General features: G+C 55.2%; 2 protein-coding genes across 7 annotated transcripts in view; one reads left to right on the top strand and one right to left on the bottom strand.

Annotated features, from left to right (window-relative positions):
- Positions 1 to 21,889, top strand: part of LOC116937743 (ankyrin repeat domain-containing protein 49) — a 390,193-nt gene that overhangs the window by 297,611 nt on the left and 70,693 nt on the right. The window lies entirely within an intron of this gene.
- LOC142905286 (transmembrane protein 255B-like) overlaps positions 11,949 to 21,889 on the bottom strand; it is a 39,665-nt gene continuing 29,724 nt past the window's right edge. For all 3 annotated transcript variants that reach the window (XM_076058050.1, XM_076058049.1, XM_076058048.1), the window contains 3 exons: positions 20,707 to 20,872; positions 19,248 to 19,373; positions 11,949 to 13,147 (listed from right to left, as the gene is read on the bottom strand). In XM_076058050.1, coding sequence (XP_075914165.1) covers positions 12,932 to 13,147; positions 19,248 to 19,373; positions 20,707 to 20,872 — 508 coding nt within the window. In that variant the 3' untranslated portion in view covers positions 11,949 to 12,931. The remainder of the gene's footprint in view (positions 13,148 to 19,247; positions 19,374 to 20,706; positions 20,873 to 21,889) is intronic.

Raw genomic sequence — 21,889 nt, 5'->3', positions numbered from 1 at the left:
CTCACTCCCATAGCCAGACACTCACTCCCATAGCCAGACACTCACTCACTCACTCCCATAGCCAGACACTCACTCCCATAGCCAGACACTCACTCCCATAGCCAGACACTCACTCCCATAGCCAGACTCTCACTCCCATAGCCAGACACTCACTCCCATAGCCAGACACTCGCTCACTCCCATAGCCAGACACTCACTCACTCACTCCCACAGCCAGACACTCACTCCCATAGCCAGACACTCACTCACTCACTCCCATAGCCAGACACTCACTCACTCCCATAGCCAGACACTCACTATCATAGCCAGATGCTCACTCCCATAGCCAGACTCTCACTCCCATAGCCAGACTCTCACTCCCATAGCCAGACTCTCACTCCCATAGCCAGACTCTCACTCCCATAGCCAGACACTCACTCCCATAGCCAGACACTCACTCACTCCCATAGCCCGACACTCACTCCCATAGCCAGACACTCACTCACTCCCATAGCCAGACACTCACTCACTCACTATCATAGCCAGACGCTCACTCCCATAGCCCGACACTCACTCACTCCCATAGCCAGACACTCACTCACTCCCATAGCCAGACACTCACTCACTCACTCCCATAGCCCGACACTCACTCCCATAGCCAGACACTCACTCACTCCCATAGCCAGACACTCACTCACTCACTATCATAGCCAGACGCTCACTCCCATAGCCCGACACTCACTCACTCCCATAGCCAGACACTCACTCACTCCCATAGCCAGACACTCACTCACTCACTCCCATAGCCAGACACTCACTCCCATAGCCAGACACTCACTCCCATAGTCAGACACTCACTCACTCCCATAGCCAGACACTCGCTCCCATAGCCAGACACTCACTCACTCCCATAGCCAGACACTCACTCACTCCCATAGCCAGACACTCACTCACTCACTATCATAGCCAGACACTCACTCCCATAGCCAGACACTCACTCACTCACTCCCATAGCCAGACACTCACTCCCATAGCCAGACACTCACTCACTCACTATCATAGCCAGACACTCACTCACTCACTATCATAGCCAGACACTCACTCACTCACTATCATAGCCAGACGCTCACTCACTATCATAGCCAGACACTCACTCACTCACTATCATAGCCAGATACTCACTCACTCACTATCATAGCCAGACGCTCACTCCCATAGCCAGACACTCACTCCCATAGCCAGACTCTCACTCCCATAGCCAGACACTCACTCCCATAGCCAGACACTCACTCCCATAGCCCGACACTCACTCACTCACTATCATAGCCAGACGCTCACTCCCATAGCCAGACACTCACTCCCATAGCCAGACTCTCACTCCCATAGCCAGACTCTCACTCCCATAGCCAGACTCTCGCTCCCATAGCCAGACACTCACTCACTCACTCCCATAGCCAGACTCTCACTCCCATAGCCAGACACTCACTCCCATAGCCCGACACTCACTCCCATAGCCAGACTCTCACTCCCATAGCCAGACTCTCACTCCCATAGCCAGACTCTCACTCCCATAGCCAAACTCTCGCTCCCATAGCCAGACACTCACTCACTCACTCCCATAGCCAGACTCTCACTCCCATAGCCAGACACTCACTCACTCACTCCCATAGCCAGACACTCACTCCCATAGCCCGACACTCACTCCCATAGCCCGACACTCACTCCCATAGCCAGACTCTCACTCCCATAGCCAGACTCTCACTCCCATAGCCAGACTCTCACTCCCATAGCCAGACTCTCGCTCCCATAGCCAGACACTCACTCACTCACTCCCATAGCCAGACACTCACTCCTATAGCCAGACACTCACTCCCATAGTCAGACACTCACTCCCATAGCCAGACTCTCGCTCCCATAGCCAGACACTCACTCCCATAGCCAGACACTCACTCCCATAGCCAGACACTCACTCCCATAGCCAAACTCTCACTCCCATAGCCAGACACTCACTCACTCCCATAGACAGACACTCACTCCCATAGTCAGACACTCACTCCCATAGCCAGACTCTCGCTCCCATAGCCAGACACTCACTCACTCACTCCCATAGCCAGACACTCACTCCCATAGCCAGACACTCACTCACTCACTCCCATAGCCAGACACTCACTCCCATAGCCAAACTCTCACTCCCATAGCCAGACACTCACTCCCATAGCCAGACACTCACTCCCATAGCCAGACACTCACTCCCATAGCCAAACTCTCACTCCCATAGCCAGACACTCACTCACTCCCATAGCCAGACACTCACTCCCATAGCCAGACACTCACTCCCATAGACAGACACTCACTCCCATAGTCAGACACTCACTCCCATAGCCAGACTCTCGCTCCCATAGCCAGACATTCACTCACTCACTCCCATAGCCAGACACTCACTCCCATAGCCAGACACTCACTCACTCACTCCCATAGCCAGACACTCACTCCCATAGCCAAACTCTCACTCCCATAGCCAGACACTCACTCCCATAGCCAGACACTCACTCCCATAGCCAGACACTCACTCCCATAGCCAAACTCTCACTCCCATAGCCAGACACTCACTCACTATCATAGCCAGACACTCACTCACTCACTCCCATAGCCAGACACTCACTCCCATAGCCAGACACTCACTCCCATAGCCAAACTCTCACTCCCATAGCCAGACACTCACTCACTCCCATAGCCAGACACTCACTCCCATAGCCAGACACTCACTCCCATAGACAGACACTCACTCCCATAGTCAGACACTCACTCCCATAGCCAGACTCTCGCTCCCATAGCCAGACACTCACTCACTCACTCCCATAGCCAGACACTCACTCCCATAGCCAGACACTCACTCACTCACTCCCATAGCCAGACACTCACTCCCATAGCCAAACTCTCACTCCCATAGCCAGACACTCACTCCCATAGCCAGACACTCACTCCCATAGCCAGACACTCACTCCCATAGCCAAACTCTCACTCCCATAGCCAGACACTCACTCACTATCATAGCCAGACACTCACTCACTCCCATAGCCCGACACTCACTCACTCCCATAGCCAGACTCTCACTCCCATAGCCCGACACGTCCACTGTGAACCTCACCTGGCCTCGCCCCCACCCCCTCCCCGCCGGTCCCCTTCGTCGTCGTCGTGAGTGAATGAACCCCGGGGGGGTGGGGGTGGGGGTCGTGTGTCAACGCCCCGGATGCTTTGTCAATAAAAGTCTCACGTGACCACCTTGACTCCGGTGTGACACGCGGTGCCAAGTCGATAGGGCGAGGTGGTGCTGATGGGTGAGTGGGTGGGTGGGTGAGTGGGTGGCACGGGCTGGAGAAGAGATGGGAGCTGATGGATGAGTGGGTGGGTGAGTGGCACGGGCTGGAGAAGATATGGAGCTGATGGGTGAGTGGGTGAGTGAGTGGCACGGGCTGGAGAAGAGATGGAGGTGATGGGTGAGTGAGTGGGTGACTCGGGCTAGAGAAGAGATGGGAGCTGATGGATGAGTGGGTGGGTGAGTGGGTGGCACGGGCTGGAGAAGAGATGGGAGCTGATGGATGAGTGGGTGGGTGAGTGGGTGACACGGGCTGGAGAAGAGATGGGAGCTGATGGATGAGTGGGTGGGTGAGTGGGTGACACGGGCTGGAGAAGAGGTGGTGCTGATGGGTGAGTGGGTGAGTGAGTGGCACGGGCTGGAGAGGAGATGGAGCTGATGGGTGAGTGAGTGGCACGGGCTGGAGAAGAGATGGAGCTGATGGGTGAATGAGTGGGTGGGTGGGTGACACGGGCTGGAGAAGAGATGGAGCTGATGGATGAGTGGGTGGGTGAGTGAATGGCTCGGGCTGGAGAAGAGATGGAGCTGATGGATGAGTGGGTGGGTGAGTGGGTGACACGGGCTGGAGAAGAGATGGAGCTGATGGGTGAGTGGGTGAGTGAGTGGCACGGGCTGGAGAAGAGATGGAGCTGATGGGTGAGTGGGTGAGTGAGTGGCACGGGCTGGAGAAGAGATGGAGCTGATGGGTGAGTGAGTGGGTGGGTGACACGGGCTGGAGAAGAGATGGAGCTGATGGGTGAGTGGGTGAGTGAGTGTCACGGGCTGGAGAAGAGATGGAGCTGATGGGTGAGTGGGTGAGTGAGTGACACGGACTGGAGAAGAGATGGAGCTGATGGGTGAGTGAGTGGGTGACTCGGGCTAGAGAAGAGATGGGAGCTGATGGATGAGTGGGTGGGTGAGTGGGAGGCACGGGCTGGAGAAGAGATGGAGCTGATGGGTGAGTGAGTGGAATGGGCTTGGAGAAGAGACGGAGCTGATGGGTGAGTGGGTGGCACGGGCTGGAGAAGAGATGGAGCTCATGGGTGAGTGAGTGGGTGAGTGAGTGGCACGGGCTGGAGAAGAGATGGAGCTGATGGGTGAGTGAGTGAAATGGGCTTGGAGAAGAGACGGAGCTGATGGGTGAGTGGGTGGCACGGGCTGGAGAAGAGATGGAGCTCATGGGTGAGTGAGTGGGTGAGTGAGTGGCACGGGCTGGAGAAGAGATGGAGCTGATGGGTGAGTGAGTGGCACGGGCAGGAGAAGACATGAAGCTGATGGGTGAGTGGGTGGCACGGGCTGGAGAAGATGTAGAGGTGTTAACTACGCGCTGTTGCGTAACCTGCATTGCCACCAGGGCAGTGCAGCATTACCCCTGGGTACAACGGTTGGGGTCAGTCGAGGTGAAACGGATCGTAGCCAGGGTTTGGTACGAACCAATCAGACGGTTCCACGTGGGAATGTATGATTGGTTCTACCTGGCCACGAAGGGGTATAAGACGGGTGACCCAACGGACCTCGGGGAGTTCTCTCCCTGCACGAAGACAGAAGACTGGGCTGAAGCCTAGCTAGGACCCTGGACCAGCCTCCCAGCCCTTCTAAGGGCTAAGGCTCGGCATACCCAGTGGTCAGGACCCACCGGGCCAGCGGTGGGTCAGATAGCCTCCCCTAGGTCCTAGCCGGAGGACTAGGATAGCGGTAGACGTGCGAGTCCCGCCAAGTCCGGAGGCTGTACCTCCTTAGGTATCAAGGAGGTTAGCGGTAGACGTGTGAGTCCCGCCAGGTCCGGAGGCTGTACCTCCCTAGGGTATCGGGTGAGGGGACCGAATATCCCTCTGTGTGTGTTAAGCGTTGTATAAGGAAATCATTCAATAAACAGAGTGTGCTTCCTAAAGAAGTCTGCTCGTCCTTACAACACTACAAAGAGATGGAGCTGATGGGTGAGTGAGTGGCACGGGCTGGAGAAGAGATGGAGCTGATGGGTGAGTGGTTGGGTGAGTGGGTGGCACGGGCTAGAGAAGAGATGGAGCTGATGGGTGAGTGGGTGGCACGGGCTCGAGAAGAGATGGAGCTGATGGGTGAGTGGATGGCACGGGCTAGAGAAGAGATGGAGCTGATGGGTGACTGGGTGGCACGGGCTAGAGAAGAGATGGAGCTGATGGGTGAGTGGATGGCACGGGCTGGAGAAGAGATGGAGCTGATGGGTGAGTGGGTGACACGGGCTGGAGAAGAGATGGAGCTGATGGGTGAGTGGGTGGGTGGGTGAGTGAGTGGCACGGGCTGGAGAAGAGATGGAGCTGATGGGTGAGTGGGTGACACGTGCTGGAGAAGAGATGGAGCTGATGGGTGAGTGGGTGGGTGAGTGAGTGGCACGGGCTGGAGAAGAGATGGAGCTGATGGGTGAGTGGGTGACACGGGCTAGAGAAGAGATGGAGCTGATGGGTGAATGGGTGGCACGGGCTGGAGCAGAGATGGAGCTGATGGGTGAGTGGGTGACACGGGCTAGAGAAGAGATGGAGCTGATGGGTGAGTGGGTGGCACGGGCTAGAGAAGAGATGGAGCTGATGGGTGAGTGGGTGGTACGGGCTGGAGAAGAGATGGAGCTGATGGGTGAGTGGGTGACACGGGCTGGAGAAGAGATGGAGCTGATGGGTGAGTGAGTGGCACGGGCTGGAGAAGAGACGGAGCTGATGGGTGAGTGGGTGGCACGGGCTGGAGAAGAGATGGAGCTGATGGGTGAGTGAGTGGGTGAGTGAGTGGCACGGGCTGGAGAAGAGATGGAGCTGATGGGTGAGTGAGTGGAATGGGCTTGGAGAAGAGACGGAGCTGATGGGTGAGTGAGTGGCACGGGCAGGAGAAGACATGAAGCTGATGGGTGAGTGGGTGGCACGGGCTGGAGAAGATGTAGAGGTGTTAACTACGCGCTGTTGCGTAACCTGCATTGCCACCAGGGCAGTGCAGCATTACCCCTGGGTACAACGGTTGGGGTCAGTCGAGGTGAAACGGATCGTAGCCAGGGTTTAGTACGAACCAATCAGACGGTTCCACGTGGGAATGTGTGATTGGTTCTACCTGGCCACGAAGGAGTATAAGACGGGTGACCCAACGGACCTCGGGGAGTTCTCTCCCTGCACGAAGACAAAAGGCTGGGCTGAAGCCTAGCTAGGACCCTGGACCAGCCTCCCAGCCCTTCTGAGGGCTAAGGCTCGGCATACCCAGTGGTCAGGATCCACCGGGCCTGCGGTGGGTCAGATAGCCTCCCCTAGGTCCTAGCTGGAGGACTAGGATAGCGGTAGACGTGTGAGTCCCGCCAAGTCCGGAGGCTGTACCTCCCTAGGGTATCGGGTGAGGGGACCGAATATCCCTCTGTGTGTGTTAAGCGTTGTATAAGGAAATAATACAATAAACAGAGTGTGCCTCCTAAAGAAGTCTGCTCGTCCTTACAACACTACAGCTGGTGTCAGAAGTGGGGTTCGAACCCACGCCTCCATTCGGAGACCAGAACGAAGATAACGCTGTCTCACCTGCAAGCACCGCCAGCTCCGCTGAAAGTGCTGCCGCGTTGACGGCCGCCCAGCCACCGGTTGAGCAGCCGGTCGCTCCCCCTGCCATGGGGGACGGTCTCAGGGCAGCACACGGCCGTCTCGCTCAACTCCTACATGCCGCGGCCTCTATTATCGAGCAGATCAACTGGGAGGTCGCGGGCAGGCCGAGTCAACCGCCGGCAGACGTTCCCGCCATCGGCCGGGGCGGACATTTTGATTTTCCCGCCAGAGAACCACGTGATCCCGCCGGAAGTGGAAGCCAGGGGCATCCTGGGAACGCGGGGGGCCAATCAAAACCCGCAACGTCATCAGCACGCGACGCTGCGAATTCAAGTTCCTCAGCGGACGCCGCGTCATCACTGTACCGACACGGTACAGTAGACTCTATCGGCCGGGAAATCGCCGATCTCCGGCTCCAGACGGTGCAAGCTGAGGGGGAGACGACGCCCGCCCTCCAACAACGCCTGCCCATCTTCTGGGAATTCACATCTGAAGGGGGCGACTGGGCGGCGTTCCAGCGTCGCTTCCTGAGCCACCAAGAGACGGTGGGCTGGTCGGACGCACAGGCGCTCCGAGCGCTACCGGCCACTCTGGACGACGACGCTCTCGCCTCGCTCCTCACCAACCCCAGGCAACAAAGGGCGACTCTTCAATCGGCCCTCCGACGGGATGTCCGACGTCTACGGGCCTCCATCCGACGTCCGCAGCCGATTTTACGACAGGCGACGCCGCCCTAAAGAGTCTCCGTTGGCATTCCGGACCGCTCTACTGGCGATGGCAAGAGCGGGGTTACCCTCGCATGGACGACGAGGCCATCGATGCCATCGCTCTCCAGAAGATGCTGGAGCTGGCGCGCGTGCTGCGCATCGTCATCCAAGCGGTGGACGACGACAGTTATGTGCTCGCTACGAGCCGCTCGGTGCATCCACGCACATCTGCAGCTCCACACGGAATCGACCACCGCCGCCTCGGCTTCGACGTCGGAGCCTGCCGGCAGGGACGCCGAGTTCTCCCCCGAGTCGGGCCTTCGTGGCGACCAGGTCAACGGGCCGGCGGTCTTCCGTCCACGCCGGTCGCCGCAACGACCAGCAGCGGGGACGGCCTTCTCCACGCGGCGACGTGACGTGCTTCAACTGTGGCCGACGAGGCCGCATCTCCTCTGACTGCCGTGCGCCTCGACGACGCCCCTCCGCATCCCGGGGCCAGGACTACAGGACGCCCACGGCATCGCGGCAAAAACCAGATGACGCGGGAGTGACGGCTCCATGCAGGCCACGTTCGGCCTCAACGGACCGTGGAGCAGCAGGTGTCCCCGTGGAGATGCCTAAAGGCCCACCGGATGCTCTTGCTCATCCTCCTTCCCTTGTGCCGCCGACAAAGCCTGCCATCCCCTACGATGGTCCCGCGAAACGCACGCGCGCGAAATCTCGCCGGTTGTTATGATGTTCTTTGGCATGTCTAGTGCCTTGTACATACGTTATGTTGTTAAGGGGGGTATTTATAGGAGTTTTATTGTTCTTGTTCTTGTTGTTCGTGAGGCACACTCACGATTCTTCTACCGTTGGTAATTTCGGAGCTTCCCATTGTTGCAGCCGGGACGGCTGGAGCTTCCGAAGGAGGGGGTGATGTAGAGGTGTTAACTACGCGCTGTTGCGTAACCTGCGTTGCCACCAGGGCGGTGCAGCATTACCCCTGGGTACAACGGTTGGGGTCAGTCGAGGTGAAACGGATCGTAGCCAGGGTTTGGTACGAACCAATCAGACGGTTCCACGTGGGAATGTGTGATTGGTTCTACCTGGCCACGAAGGAGTATAAGACGGGTGACCCAACGGACCTCGGGGGAGTTCTCTCCCTGCACGAAGACAGAAGACTGGGCTGGAGCCTAGCTAGGACCCTGGACCAGCCTCCCAGCCCTTCTAAGGGCTAAGGCTCGGCATACCCAGTGGTCAGGACCCACCGGGCCAGCGGTGGGTCAGATAGCCTCCCCTAGGTCCTAGCCGGAGGACTAGGATAGCGGTAGACGTGTGAGTCCCGCCAAGTCCGGAGGCTGTACCTCCTTAGGTATCAAGGAGGTTAGTGGTAGGCGTGTGAGTCCCGCCAGGTACGGAGGCAGTACCTCCCTAAGGTATCGGGTGAGGGGACCGAATATCCCTCTGTGTGTGTTAAGCGTTGTATAAGGAAATAATACAATAAACAGAGTGTGCTTCCTAAAGAAGTCTGCTCGTCCTTACAACACTACAAAGAGATGGAGCTGACGGGTGAGTGAGTGGGTGAGTGAGTGACACGGGCTGGAGAAGAGATGGAGCTGATGGGTGAGTGGTTGGGTGAGTGGGTGGCACGGGCTAGAGAAGAGATGGAGCTGATGGGTGAGTGGATGGCACGGGCTGGAGAAGAGATGGAGCTGTGGGTGAGTGGGTGGCTGAGTGGGTGGCACGGGCTGGAGAAGAGATGGAGCTAATGGGTGAATGGGTGGCACGGGCTGGAGCAGAGATGGAGCTGATGGGTTAGTGAGTGGCACGGGCTAGATAAGAGATGAAGCCTATGGGTGAGTGGGTGACACGGGCTAGAGAAGAGATGGAGCTGATGGATGAGTGGGTGGCACGGGCTGGAGAAGAGATGGAGCTGATGGGTTAGTGAGTGGCACGGGCTAGAGAAGAGATGGAGCTGATGAGTGAGTGGGTGGCACGGGCTGGAGAAGAGATGGAGCTGATGGGTGAGTGATTGGCACGGGCTAGAGAAGAGATGGAGCTGATGGGTGAGTATGTGACACGGGTTAGAGAAGAGATGGAGCTGTTGGGTGAGTGGGTGACACGGGTTGGAAAAGAGATGGAGCTGATGGGTGAGTGAGTGGGTGGCACGGGCTAGAGAAGAGATGGAGCTGATGGGTGAGTGTGTGGGTGGCACGGACTGGAAAATAGATTGGAGCTGATGGGTGAGTGAGTGGGTGGCACGGGCTGGAGAAGAGATGGAGCTGATGGGTGAGTGGGTGGCACGGGCTGGAGAAGAGATGGAGCTGATGGGTGAGTGGGTGGGTGAGTGGGTGACACGGGCTAGAGAAGAGATGGAGCTGGTGGGTGAGTGGGTGAGACGAGCTAGAGAAGAGATGGAGCTGGTGGGTGAGTGGGTGACACGGGCTAGAGAAGAGATGGAGCTGATGGGTGAGTGAGTGGGTGACACGGGCTAGAGAAGAGATGGAGGCTCGTGAAGGACGCTGCTGTTGTTGGGCAGCAGGAGGCAGTCGCCCTCCAGCAACAACAACGGAGGGCAGAGGAGCGACGCTCACAACAACGAGCGGAGCGCAGGGCGGTTAAAAAGATAAAATACACAGGAGGGGGGTACAGCTGGTGGTGCATCTACCGGTCATCTCAGTCAGCTGACCCGTGGCACCTGCTGGTTCTGTCACGTGACCTCCTCCTGCACCTAGCCTGGCACAGTAGGGGGGTACAGCTGGTGGTGCATCTACCATTCATCTCGGTGTGTCACTGCCTGTGCCGCCGCGTGTGTGGGAGAGACAAAGGCGGCCGGGCGGACGTGCTGTTGCTGGCTACCCACCCACCTTTCAGTCTGCCACAGTTGCAGTCCTACATAGCTGGGCTGGCTGGGTTGGTGGGTGGGTTGGTGAGTGGGTGGGTTGGTGGGTGGGTTGGTGGGTGGGTTGGTGGGTGGCTGAGTTGGAGGGTGGGTGGGTAGGTGGGTGGGTAGGTGGGTGAGTTGGTGAGTGGGTGGGTTGGTGGGTGGGTAGGTGGGTGGGTTTGTGGGTTGGTTGGTGGGTGGCTGAGTTGGATGGTGGGTAGGTGGGTGGGTAGGTGGGTTGGTGGGTGGGTAGGTGGGTGGGTGGGTAGGTGGGTGGGTTGATGGGTGGCTGAGTTGGTGGGTGGGTCGGTAGGTGGGTGGGTAGGTGGGTGAGTTGGTGAGTGGGTGGGTTGGTGGGTGGGTAGGTGGGTGGGTTTGTGGGTGGGTTGGTGGGTGGCTGAGTTGGATGGTGGGTAGGTGGGTGGGTAGGTGGGTTGGTGGGTGGGTAGGTGGGTGGGTAGGTGGGTCGGTCGGTGAGTTGGTGGGGGCGTGGGTAGGTTGGTGGATGAGTTGGTGGGTGGCTGAGTTTGTGGGTGGCTGGCTGAGATGGTGGGTGGGTGAGTTTGTCAGTTGGTAGCTGGGTGGGTGAGTTGGTGGGTGGGTGGGTATGTGGGTTGGGGGGTGGGTGGCTGAGTTGGTGGGTGGGTGAGTTGGTGAGTGGTTAGCTGAGTGGGTGAGTTGGTGGGTGGGTGAGTTGGTGGGTGGGTAGGTGGGTGGCAGTGAGGGGTTGGTGGATCACACGTGGGTGGATGGGCGTCGAGGAGGAGCAGTATACACGGCCTCTGACAGGTAGGTGGACTAATCTCCATCTGTTCCATCTCACTCCTTCCTACCCCGTGGGTGGACTAATCTCCATCTGTTCCATCTCACTCCCTTCTACCCCGTGTGTAGACTAATCTCCATCTGTTCCATCTCACTCCCCTTCTACCACGTGTGTGGACTAATCTCCATCTGTTCCATCTCACTCCTTCCTACCCCGTGGGTGGACTAATCTCCATCTGTTCCATCTCACTCCTTCCTACCCCGTGGGTGGACTAATCTCCATCTGTTCCATCTCACTGCCTTCTACCCCGTGGGTGGACTAATCTCCATCTTTTACATCTCACTCCTTCCTACCCCGTGGGTGGACTAATCTCCATCTGTTCCATCTCACTCCCTCCTAGCCCGTGGGTGGACTAATCTCCATCTGTTCCATCTCACTCCCCTTCTACCACGTGTGTCCACTAATCTCCATCTGTTCCATCTCACTCCCTTCTACCCCGTGTGTGGACGAATCTCCATCTGTTCCATCTCACTCCCCTTCTACCACGTGTGTGGACTAATCTCCATCTGTTCCATCTCACTCCCCTTCTACCACGTGTGTGGACTAATCTCCATCTGTTCCATCTGAATCCACACTGTGCAAACGATACGCAAATGACATGCAACAGTTATGCAAATGAGATGCAAATAGTGTTTTTGCCACGCCCACTCAACACAAAGAGATACGGACAATGCTAAATAATTACCGAGTTTATTCAATCACAGGGGGTTAATTATCACGTGCACTGTTCAAACTCACACCCCCTCGTCCCCGCCCATGGGAATGTGGAATTTCCACTCTAAGACGCAGGTCCGCTAAGCTAAAATTGGACGCGCCTAATTGCGCGAAGATTCATAGACATCTGTTACATTAAATTAAGAATATCCAGGCACGTGGGGAGAAACGTCGGACAACGTGAATTCCGAATTGCACGGCCAACACAACAGCAGCCGGTGACATCTCCGTGGCTCTCGTGCCAGGCTAGGTGCACCTTGAAATGGAGTGCGAGGTGTGGTCTACAGGAGGTCGTGGGTTCGATCACCGACCCTGACGATGCCTGCTGCTGCTGTATATTTGGAGTCTGCGTCTCTCTCTCATCATCATCACAGCGGCTATGAGATGTTGACTACCTCGCCTGGTCTACATGAGGTCGTGGGTTCGATCCAGACCCTGACGATGTCTGCTGCTGCTGTAGATTTGGAGTTTCCGTGTCTCTCTCTCTCTCATCATCGTCATCATCATCAGCACTAGCTGATCATGATGATCATGTTAATGCTGCTGCTACAGCTGCTGATCATACTGCTGATGATGATGATGCTGATGATGACGCTACTGCTGCTGATGATGATGATGATCCCACTGCTGCTGCTGATGATGATGATGATGACGGTGCTGCTGGTGATGATCATGATGACCATGTTAATGCTGCTACAGCGGCTGATCATGCTGCTGATGATGATGATGCTGATGATGACGCTACTGCTGATGATGCTGATGATGATGATGATTCCCGCTACTGCTGCTGATGATGATGACGATGCTGCTGGTGATGATCATGATGACCATGTTAATGCTGCTACAGCTGCTGATCATGCTGCTGATGCTGCTGCTGCTGATGATGATGCCGCTACTGCTGCTACCGATGATCGCCCCTCCCCTCCCTCAGTGTCGCGAGACCCGTCACGGGATGTAGGCTGGAGGCTTCTCGCTGGCCGGGAAGTACATTGGCGTGTACAGGGGTGGCGTGTTGGGCAGTAGGGAGGGAGCGATGTTCTGGAGGTCCACGGGAGGAGGCTGCTGCTGCTGCTGCTGCTGGGGGTGCTGCTGCTGCTGGTGGTGGTGGTCGTCCAACCCGACGGGTGGAGCACTGGCGGCTGGGTAGCCCCCGGAGGAGCCCTGTGAGGGATAGGGGGGCAGGGGGGGTGGGGAGGGTGGTGGGGGGGGATGGAGAGATGTGGGGAGATGCAGAGAGAGATGGAGAGAGAGATGGAAAGATGGGGAGAGATGGAGAGAGAGAGAGATGGAGACATGGGGAGAGAGATGGAGAGAGCGAGAGAGATGGAGAGAGAGTTGGAGAGAGAGAGTTGGAGAGAGAGAGTAAGAGAGATGGAGAGAGAGAGATGGAGAGAGATGGAGAGAGAGGGAGAGAGATGATGGAGAGAGAGAGATGGAGAGAGAGATGGAGAGAGATGGAGAAAGATGGAGAGAGAGAGAGATGGAAAGATGGGGAGTTGAAGAGAGATGGAGAGAGATGGAGATAGATGGAGAGAGAGTTGGAGAGGGAGATGGAGAGGAGGTCATGGTTTAACACCTATTATTCCACCTTGTGTGTGTGCACCGTACGTAGCCAACCATGCGTATTGGACGTGTGGGGGAAGGACAACAAACGAAACACAACAAGCAGTTCTACAGAAATTAGTTTTCAATCTAGATTTATCCTTCCTTCATCCACAGCTCCCTCCTTCATCCACAGCTCCCTCCTTCATCCACAGCTCCCTCCTTCACACACAGCTTCATCCACAGCTCACTCCTTCATCCACAGCTCCCTCCTTCATCCACAGCTCTCTCCTTCATCCACAGCTCTCTCCTTCATCCACAGCTCCCTCCTTCATCCACAGCTCCCTCCTTCATCAACAGGTCCCTCCTTCATCCACAGCTCCCTCCTTCATCCACAGCTCCCTCCTTCATCCACAGCTCCCACCTTCATTCATAGTTCCCTCCATCCACAGCTCTCTCATTCATATACTTCTCTCTCCTTCATCTATAGCTCCCTCCTTCACCCACAGATCCCTCCATCCACAGCTCTCTCCTTCATCCACAGCTCCCTCCTTCATCCACAGCTCCCTCCTTCACACACAGCTTCATCCACAGCTCACTCCTTCATCCACAGCTCCCTCCTTCATCCACAGCTCTCTCCTTCATCCACAGCTCTCTCCTTCATCCACAGCTCCCTCCTTCATCCACAGCTCCCTCCTTCATCAACAGGTCCCTCCTTCATCCACAGCTCCCTCCTTCATCCACAGCTCCCTCCTTCATCCACAGCTCCCACCTTCATTCATAGTTCCCTCCATCCACAGCTCTCTCATTCATATACTTCTCTCTCCTTCATCTATAGCTCCCTCCTTCACCCACAGATCCCTCCATCCACAGCTCTCTCCTTCATCCACAGCTCCCTCCCTCATCCACACAACAACAACAACCGCCATTCGCCACTAAGTGGCGGTGACGTCACCACGACGCTTGTGCCAGGCTATGTGCACCCTGAGGCCACGTGAAGTGTCGAACGCCCGCTGGCAGGAGGTCACGGGGCAGACCCAGGTGCCACGGGTCGACTGACTGAGATGACTGGCTGATGCACCACCTGTGCCCCCTACTGTGCCAACCTGCTGTGCTTTAGCCACCCAGCGCTCCGCTCGCTGTTGTGATCGTCGCTCCTCCGCCCTCCGTTGTTGTTGGAGGGCGACTGCCTCCAACTGCCCAGTAGCATCCTTCACGAGCCTCCTCCACAGAGGCCGATCTTGACACCGCTGGTACCAGTCATCGGCAAGTCCACTCAGCTCCACGTCCTCTTGTACCACATCACTCCATCTCTTCTCTAGCCCGTGCCGCGCCCGCTTAGCCCCCTCAATCCGTCCAAACAAAAGCTGTTTCGGCATGCGGTGGCTGGGCATGCGGGCTACATGACCCAGCCATCGCAGTCTTGCCTGCCGGAGGAGCTCACCGATGGGACCCTGCCTAGATCTTTCAAGGATTTGTGAGCTCCTCACACAATCCAGTCTGGTTAAACCCAGGATGGATCGTAGGCAGGCCAGCCTAAATGTTTCTAACCGGCGAAGATGTTCCATTAGGGGGGTCCACGTTTCACAAGCGTAGAGAAGGGAGGGAATGACCGTGGCCGAGAAGACCTGAAGCTTAGTGCGGAGCGACAGACCAGGTAGCTTCCACACCGCGTTACGCAACCGATGAAAAGATATTGCCACTCGACTGATTCGGAGTGAGACCTCTGCTGTTAAACTGGAGCCAGTCATAAGCACACTGCCCAGGTATGGGAAACTCTCCACTTTCTCCGCAACTGCCCCATCACCGATTGGGAGTTGTGGGAGTGGAGTGTCCGATGGTACAAAATACCCAGGCAGGTGCTTAGTTTTGGTGGGGCTGATGGTAAGGCCCCACCTCTTAGTGGCACGCTCCAGTCTCAGCAGCAGCGTCTCCAACTCCTCCTCTGACTGAGCAGCTATTACCAAGTCATCAGCATACATAACGTGGTTGAGCAATAGGGAGCCATCCCTTGACCCACCCGGGCATCGATTAGCCTCCCATTATATCTGTACCATATGGAGATTCCCCCGGTACAGCTATTGAAGGCTTCACGAACTACGTGGTCAAAATAGATGTTAAATAATGTGGGAGCCAGAGGACATCCCTGTCGCACCCCAAGGTGTACAGGGAATGGCTCTGACTCCCGGCCACGTAGTTTTACCCGGGCCCGCTCACCATCATGAAGGTCCTTAATGATCGTGAGCAGAGGGTCAGGTACTCCAAAAGCACGAAGAACGACCCAGAGCCCAGGCCTACTGATGGTATCATAGGCCTTGACCAGGTCAATAAAGCAGAGATGTAGGTCTTGTTGGAATTCCCTACACCTCTGCTGTAGCAGACGGACAGAAAATATGGCATCTGTGCAGGACCGCCCTTTCCTGAAACCGCATTGGGGCTCCGCAAGCCTCTCCTCAGCGTGCCTGGCAAGGCGATGCTGAATAATCCTTGCCAGGACCTTTCCCGGCACACTGAGGAGTGAGATGCCCCTGTAGTTGTTACAGTCTGTGCGGTCCCCCTTCTTAAAAAGGGGGACCACCAGGGCATCCTTCCAATCCTGCGGAACCCGTCCAGTGGTCCAGACTGTTGTTATGATGTCATATAGGGCAGTCTGTGCACAAACGCCACCCTCCCTCAGCATTTCGCTTGGGAGATCATCTCTGCCCGCTGCCTTTCCTGGTCTCAGACTCCGGATCGCCTTCAATACTTCCTCAGCAGATGGCACCTCAGCCAGCCACTCACAGGGGGTGACTTCATCCAATATTTGAGGCACCGCAGCCTCAGCAGGGTCATCCTCACTTTGTGCCACGATGTTTTCCTGGCTGAGGGATTTTCCTTCCCCCAGGACCTCACAGAAATGCTCAGCAAATCTGCGAACCTGTTCCTGGGGGTCGGAAATTGGATCACCGTTTTTTCCCCTAATGATGGTAATAGGTGTGGCGCTGCAGGTTACTTTTTTGATGGAGTTAAATAGAGATTTGTGATCACGGGCCACTGAGGCAGACTCCATCTCCTCAGCAACCCGCGACCACCACCCATCCTTGCAGCGCCTCACGGCTCTCCGAACCTCCGAGCGAAGGCTGCGGTAAGCCTCCTCATTCTCTGACGTGGGATTCTGTAGCCGATGACAGTAGGCCTGTCGCTTTTTCTCAACCATCCTGAACAACTCCTCTGTCATCCAGGGTGTCTGAGGAGGTCTGGACCGCGTACCCAAAGCAGCCATTGCAGCTGCATGAGTCACAGTCCTAAACCTCGCCCATTTACCCTCGACATCAGGAGTCGGGGACGATGCCAATCCCAGCCGCAAGCGATGATGAAATTCTCGCTTGCAACTTTCATCAGATAACTGAGACCAGGCCACTTTAGGTTGGAATGGGGTCCTGGGTGTACACCCACCACTGGAGTGGAAGAATGGCAGGCGCATCTTACAGATGACTAGTCGATGGTCAGAGGGCAGATCAGCTCCACGGTAGGTCCTGGTGTCAAGGACATGGGCTCGCATTCGCCGGTCCGTCACTATGTAGTCCAGCAGATGTTCTTGCTTGGACCCGGCATGCATCCATGATGTTGTGTGGATGCGCCGATGCCGGAACAGCGTGTTGGTAATTACAAGCCCATGGGCTGCACAAAAATCTAGCAGCCTCCTACCGTTGTTATTGAGCTGATCTGGCCCATGCCCTCCAATCACTCCAGACCAGGTGCCAGTATCATGACCAACTCGGGCATTGAAGTCACCCAACATGATGACTCTATCCCGAGGGGCCACTTTAGCCAGCACCTGTGACAGGAGGTCATAGAAGGCATCTGACTCATCGGCTTTGCCTGCATCCCTCCACGGATGTTCATCTTCGGTGGGGGCATAAGTAACCACGACCACCATTCCTCGCTTCCGGTTGATGGGAAGGCGAGCCCAAAGTAGCCTGGGGCTTACAGCTTCCCACACCTCACCGCCACGCTCCCACGCCCCCTTCATTCTTTTGTTCAAAAGAAGACCCACACCCTGTTGTTTGGCAGTGTGCTGCCCCGAGTAGAGGACTGTCCACCCCTCATGGTGGCAGGAGCCAGAGCCGGTCCACCGGACCTCCTGAATGCCGCATAGATCCAGGCGGTACCGGTCCAGCTCCCGACAGAGGAGTGGCAGCCTCTCCTCTGCAGTGAGCGTTCGAACATTCCACGTGGCCACCCGTAGTGGCTTTTCGTTGTTTCTGGAGTAGCCCCGAGGGTAGGTATTCAATCTCCTGGCTCCGCCAATTGGGGTTTGGCCAGGAGACGTCATAGACGCCTGGCCCCCCGGGGCCTCCGGCACAAGCTTAGTTGTTACATATTTCAGTTTAATTCGTGGTTTCGTGGTAATTAATTGAAGGTGGAGGGGTTACCAGCCCCTCGCACCCGTCCAGAGCCCCCGTTTAGCCCCTGTGGTGGACACATATGCCATGAGGGGAGGAGCCAATCAAAATTGGATCTCCCCCCACAGCGCTGTCCACGACAGAGTTGCCCGTCCGGCACCGCGAGGAGGTAGGGGGTTGTTTTGCCGGACTTCATCCACAGCTCCCTCCTTCACACACAGCTTCATCCACAGCTCACTCCTTCATCCACAGCTTCCTCCTTCATCCACAGCTCTCTCCTTCATCCACAGCTCTCTCCTTCATCCACAGCTCCCTCCTTCATCCACAGCTCCCTCCTTCATCAACAGGTCCCTCCTTCATCCACAACTCCCTCCTTCATCCACAGCTCCCTCCTTCATCCACAGCTCCCTCCTTCATCCACAGCTCTCTCCTTCATTCACAGCTTTCTCCTTCATCCACAGCTCCTTCCTTCATCCACAGCTCTCTCCTTCATCCACAGCTCCCTCCTTCATCCACAGCTCCCTCCTTCATCCACAGCTCTCTCCTTCATCCACAGCTCCCTCCTTCATCCACAGCTCTCTCCTTCATCCACAGCTCCCTCCTTCATCCACAGCTCTCTCCTTCATCCACAGCTCCCTCCTTCATCAACAGGTCCCTCCTTCATCCACAGCTCCCTCCTTCATCCACAGCTCCCTCCTTCATCTACAGCTCTCTCCTTCATTCACAGCTTTCTCCTTCATCCACAGCTCCCTCCTTCATCCACAGCTCTCTCGTTCATCCACAGCTCCCTCCTTCATCCACAGCTCCCTCCTTCATCCACAGCTCCCTCCTTCATCCACAGCTCTCTCCTTCATCCACAGCTCCCTCCTTCATCCACAGCTCTCGCCTTCATCCACAGCTCTCTCCTTCATTAACAGCTCCCTCCTTCATTCCTCCTTGATCCACAGCTCTCTCCTTCATCCACAGCTGCTACTACTACTGGTGCTACTACTGCTGCTACTACTACGACTACTGCCACTACTGCTACCACCACTGCTGCTACTGATGCTGCTTCTACTGCTACCACTACTGCCGCTACCACTACCCTGACTACTACCGCTACCACTACTACTGCTGCTGCTATTACTGCTACCACTACTGCTGCCACTGCCGTTCCTGCTGCTGCTACTACTGCCATATCACTACCACTACTGCAACTACTACTACTGCTGCTACTGTTATTGCTGCTACTACTGCAACTACTGCTGCAACTACTGCTGCAACTACTGCTGCAACTACTGCTGCTAATACTGCTACTACCCCGACTGCTGCTGCTGCTGCTACTGGCTGCGTACCGACAGGGCGAGGGCTGGGTAGGTGCAGTAGCTGGTGTAGGTGATCACTTGCTGCGGCTGCTGCCCGTTGGTTCCCGACGGCTGGAAGCTGGGCTGAGCAAAAGCCTGAGTTGGGCTTCGCAGTGTCTGCAACAACAACAATAACAACAATAACAACGATTTCAAGAAGAACAACACGTGCAATAACAACATACGCAACACAACAACACAACAACGCATTTATATAATAGCGACACGTGAAACACGACGGTCAGTCTGTGGGTCTCTATGTGAGTCTATGTGTCTCTGTGTGAGTCTATGGGTCTATGTCTGAGTATATGGGTCTCTGTGTGAGTCTATGTGTCTCTGTGTGAGTCTATGGGTCTATGTCTGAGTATATGGGTCTCTGTGTGAGTCTATGGGTCTCTTTGTGAGTCTATGGGTCTATGTCTGAGTATATGGGTGTCTGTGTGAGTCTATGGGTCTCCATTTGAGTCTATGGGTCTTTGTGTGAGTCTGTGGGTCTCTATGTGAGTCTATGAGTCTCTGTGTGAGTCTGTGGGTCTCTGTGGAGTCTATGCATCTCTATGTTAGTCTATGGGTCTCTGTGTGAGTCTATGGGTCTCTGTGTGAGTCTATGGGTCTCTGTGTGATTCTATGGCTCTCTATGTGAGTCTATGGGTCACTATTTTAGTCTATTGGTCTCTATGTGAGTCTATGGGTCTCAGTGTGAGTCTTTGGGTCTCTGTTTGAGTCTATGCGTCTCTGTGTGAGTATATGGGTCTCTGTGTGAGTGTATGCGTCTCTGTGTGAGTCTGTGGGTCTCTGTGTGAGTCTATGGGTCTCTGTGTGAGTCTGTGGGTTTTCTGTGTGAGTCTATGGGTCTCTGTGTGAGTGTCTGTGTCTCTGTGTGAGTCCGTGGGTCTTTGTGTGGGTCTATGAGTCTCTGTGTGAGTCTATGGGTCTCTATGTGAGTCTACGGGTCTCTGCGTGAGTCTACGGGTCTCTGTGTGAGTCTATGGGTCTCTGTGTGAGTTTATGGGTCTCTGTGTGAGTCTATGCGTCTCTGTGTGAGTCTACGGGTCTCTGTGTGAGTCTATGGGTCTCTGTGTGAGTCTGTGGGTTTTCTGTGTGAGTCTATGGGTCTCTGTGTGAGTGTCTGTGTCTCTGTGTGAGTCCGTGGGTCTTTGTGTGAGTCTATGCGTCTCTGTGTGAGTCTATGGGTCTCTGTGTGAGTCTACGGATCTCTGTGTGAGTCTACGGGTCTCTGCGTGAGTCTACGGGTCTCTGTGTGAGTCTATGGGTCTCTGTGTGAGTCTATGGGTCTCTGTGTGAGTCTACGGGTCTCTGTGTGAGTCTACGGGTCTCTGTGTGAGTCTACGGGTCTCTGTGTGAGTCTACGGGTCTCTGTGTGAGTCTGTGGGACTCTCTGTGAGTCTACGGGTCTCTGCGTGAGTCTGTGGGCCTCTATGCCGCCCACCTCTTTGAAGTCGCCCAGGATGGCTGCAGTGACGATGCCCAACATGAGTCCCAGCACGTTGAGGCTGGTGGTCGTCCAGAGCAGCCTGTAGAGGTGGACGACTTCCCGGCAGTCGGAGACGCCTGTGAACACGTGGTAGGCGCCTATCCCGCTCGGCCTGCTCTCACTCGCACACGCACGCAGAGACGCCTCTCGGTACCTCGCGGCTGGACGTCGAACGCGATACACTACACTATACACTACTTTACACTACCATGCACTACACTATATACTACTTTACACTACCATACACTACACTATACACTACTTTATACTACCATGCACTACGCTATATACTACTTTACACTACTATACACTACACTATATACTACACTATACACTACTTTACACTAACATACACTACACTATACACTACTTTACACTACCATACACTACACTATATACTACTTTACACTACTATACACTACGCTATATACTACTTTATACTACTATACACTACACTATACACTACTTTACACTACTATACATTACGCTATATACTACTTTATACTACTATGCACTACACTATACACTACTTTACACTACACTATATACTACTTTACACTACTATACACTACACTACTATACACTACTTTACACTACACTATACACTATACTATACACACACTATACACTACACTATACACTACACTATCATACACTACACTATAAACTACACTATACACTACACTGTACACTACACTATACACTACTATACACTACACCATACACTACACTATACACCACACTATACACTACTATACACTATACTATACACTACTTTACACTACACTATACACTACACTACACCATACACTACACTATACACTACACCATACACTACACTGTACACACTGCTTACACTCCTGTACGCTACACTATACACTACTATACACTGCACTATACACTACTATATACACTACACTATACACTACATTACACTACAGTATACACTACACTATACACTACACCATACACTACACACTATACTATACACTACACTATACACTACACTATACACTACGATGGGTCTCTATGCGACGCGCTTGCAGACTGCGCTGCTGCTGCCGTGGCCGTCTGGAACGTTCTTCCCGCTCGATATTAGGAAGCTTCTGGGAGCTGTGATGCACTTTTACATCATCGT

This window comes from Petromyzon marinus (genome assembly GCF_048934315.1).
Source record: "Petromyzon marinus isolate PM22_M1 ecotype Great Lakes invasive population chromosome 67 unlocalized genomic scaffold, UKy_Petmar_22M1.pri1.0 chr67_unloc.6, whole genome shotgun sequence".
Taxonomy (NCBI): Eukaryota; Metazoa; Chordata; class Hyperoartia; order Petromyzontiformes; family Petromyzontidae; genus Petromyzon; species Petromyzon marinus.
Note: the sequence above shows the minus strand (reverse complement) of the source record. Positions and strands in the feature narration are given on the sequence as shown.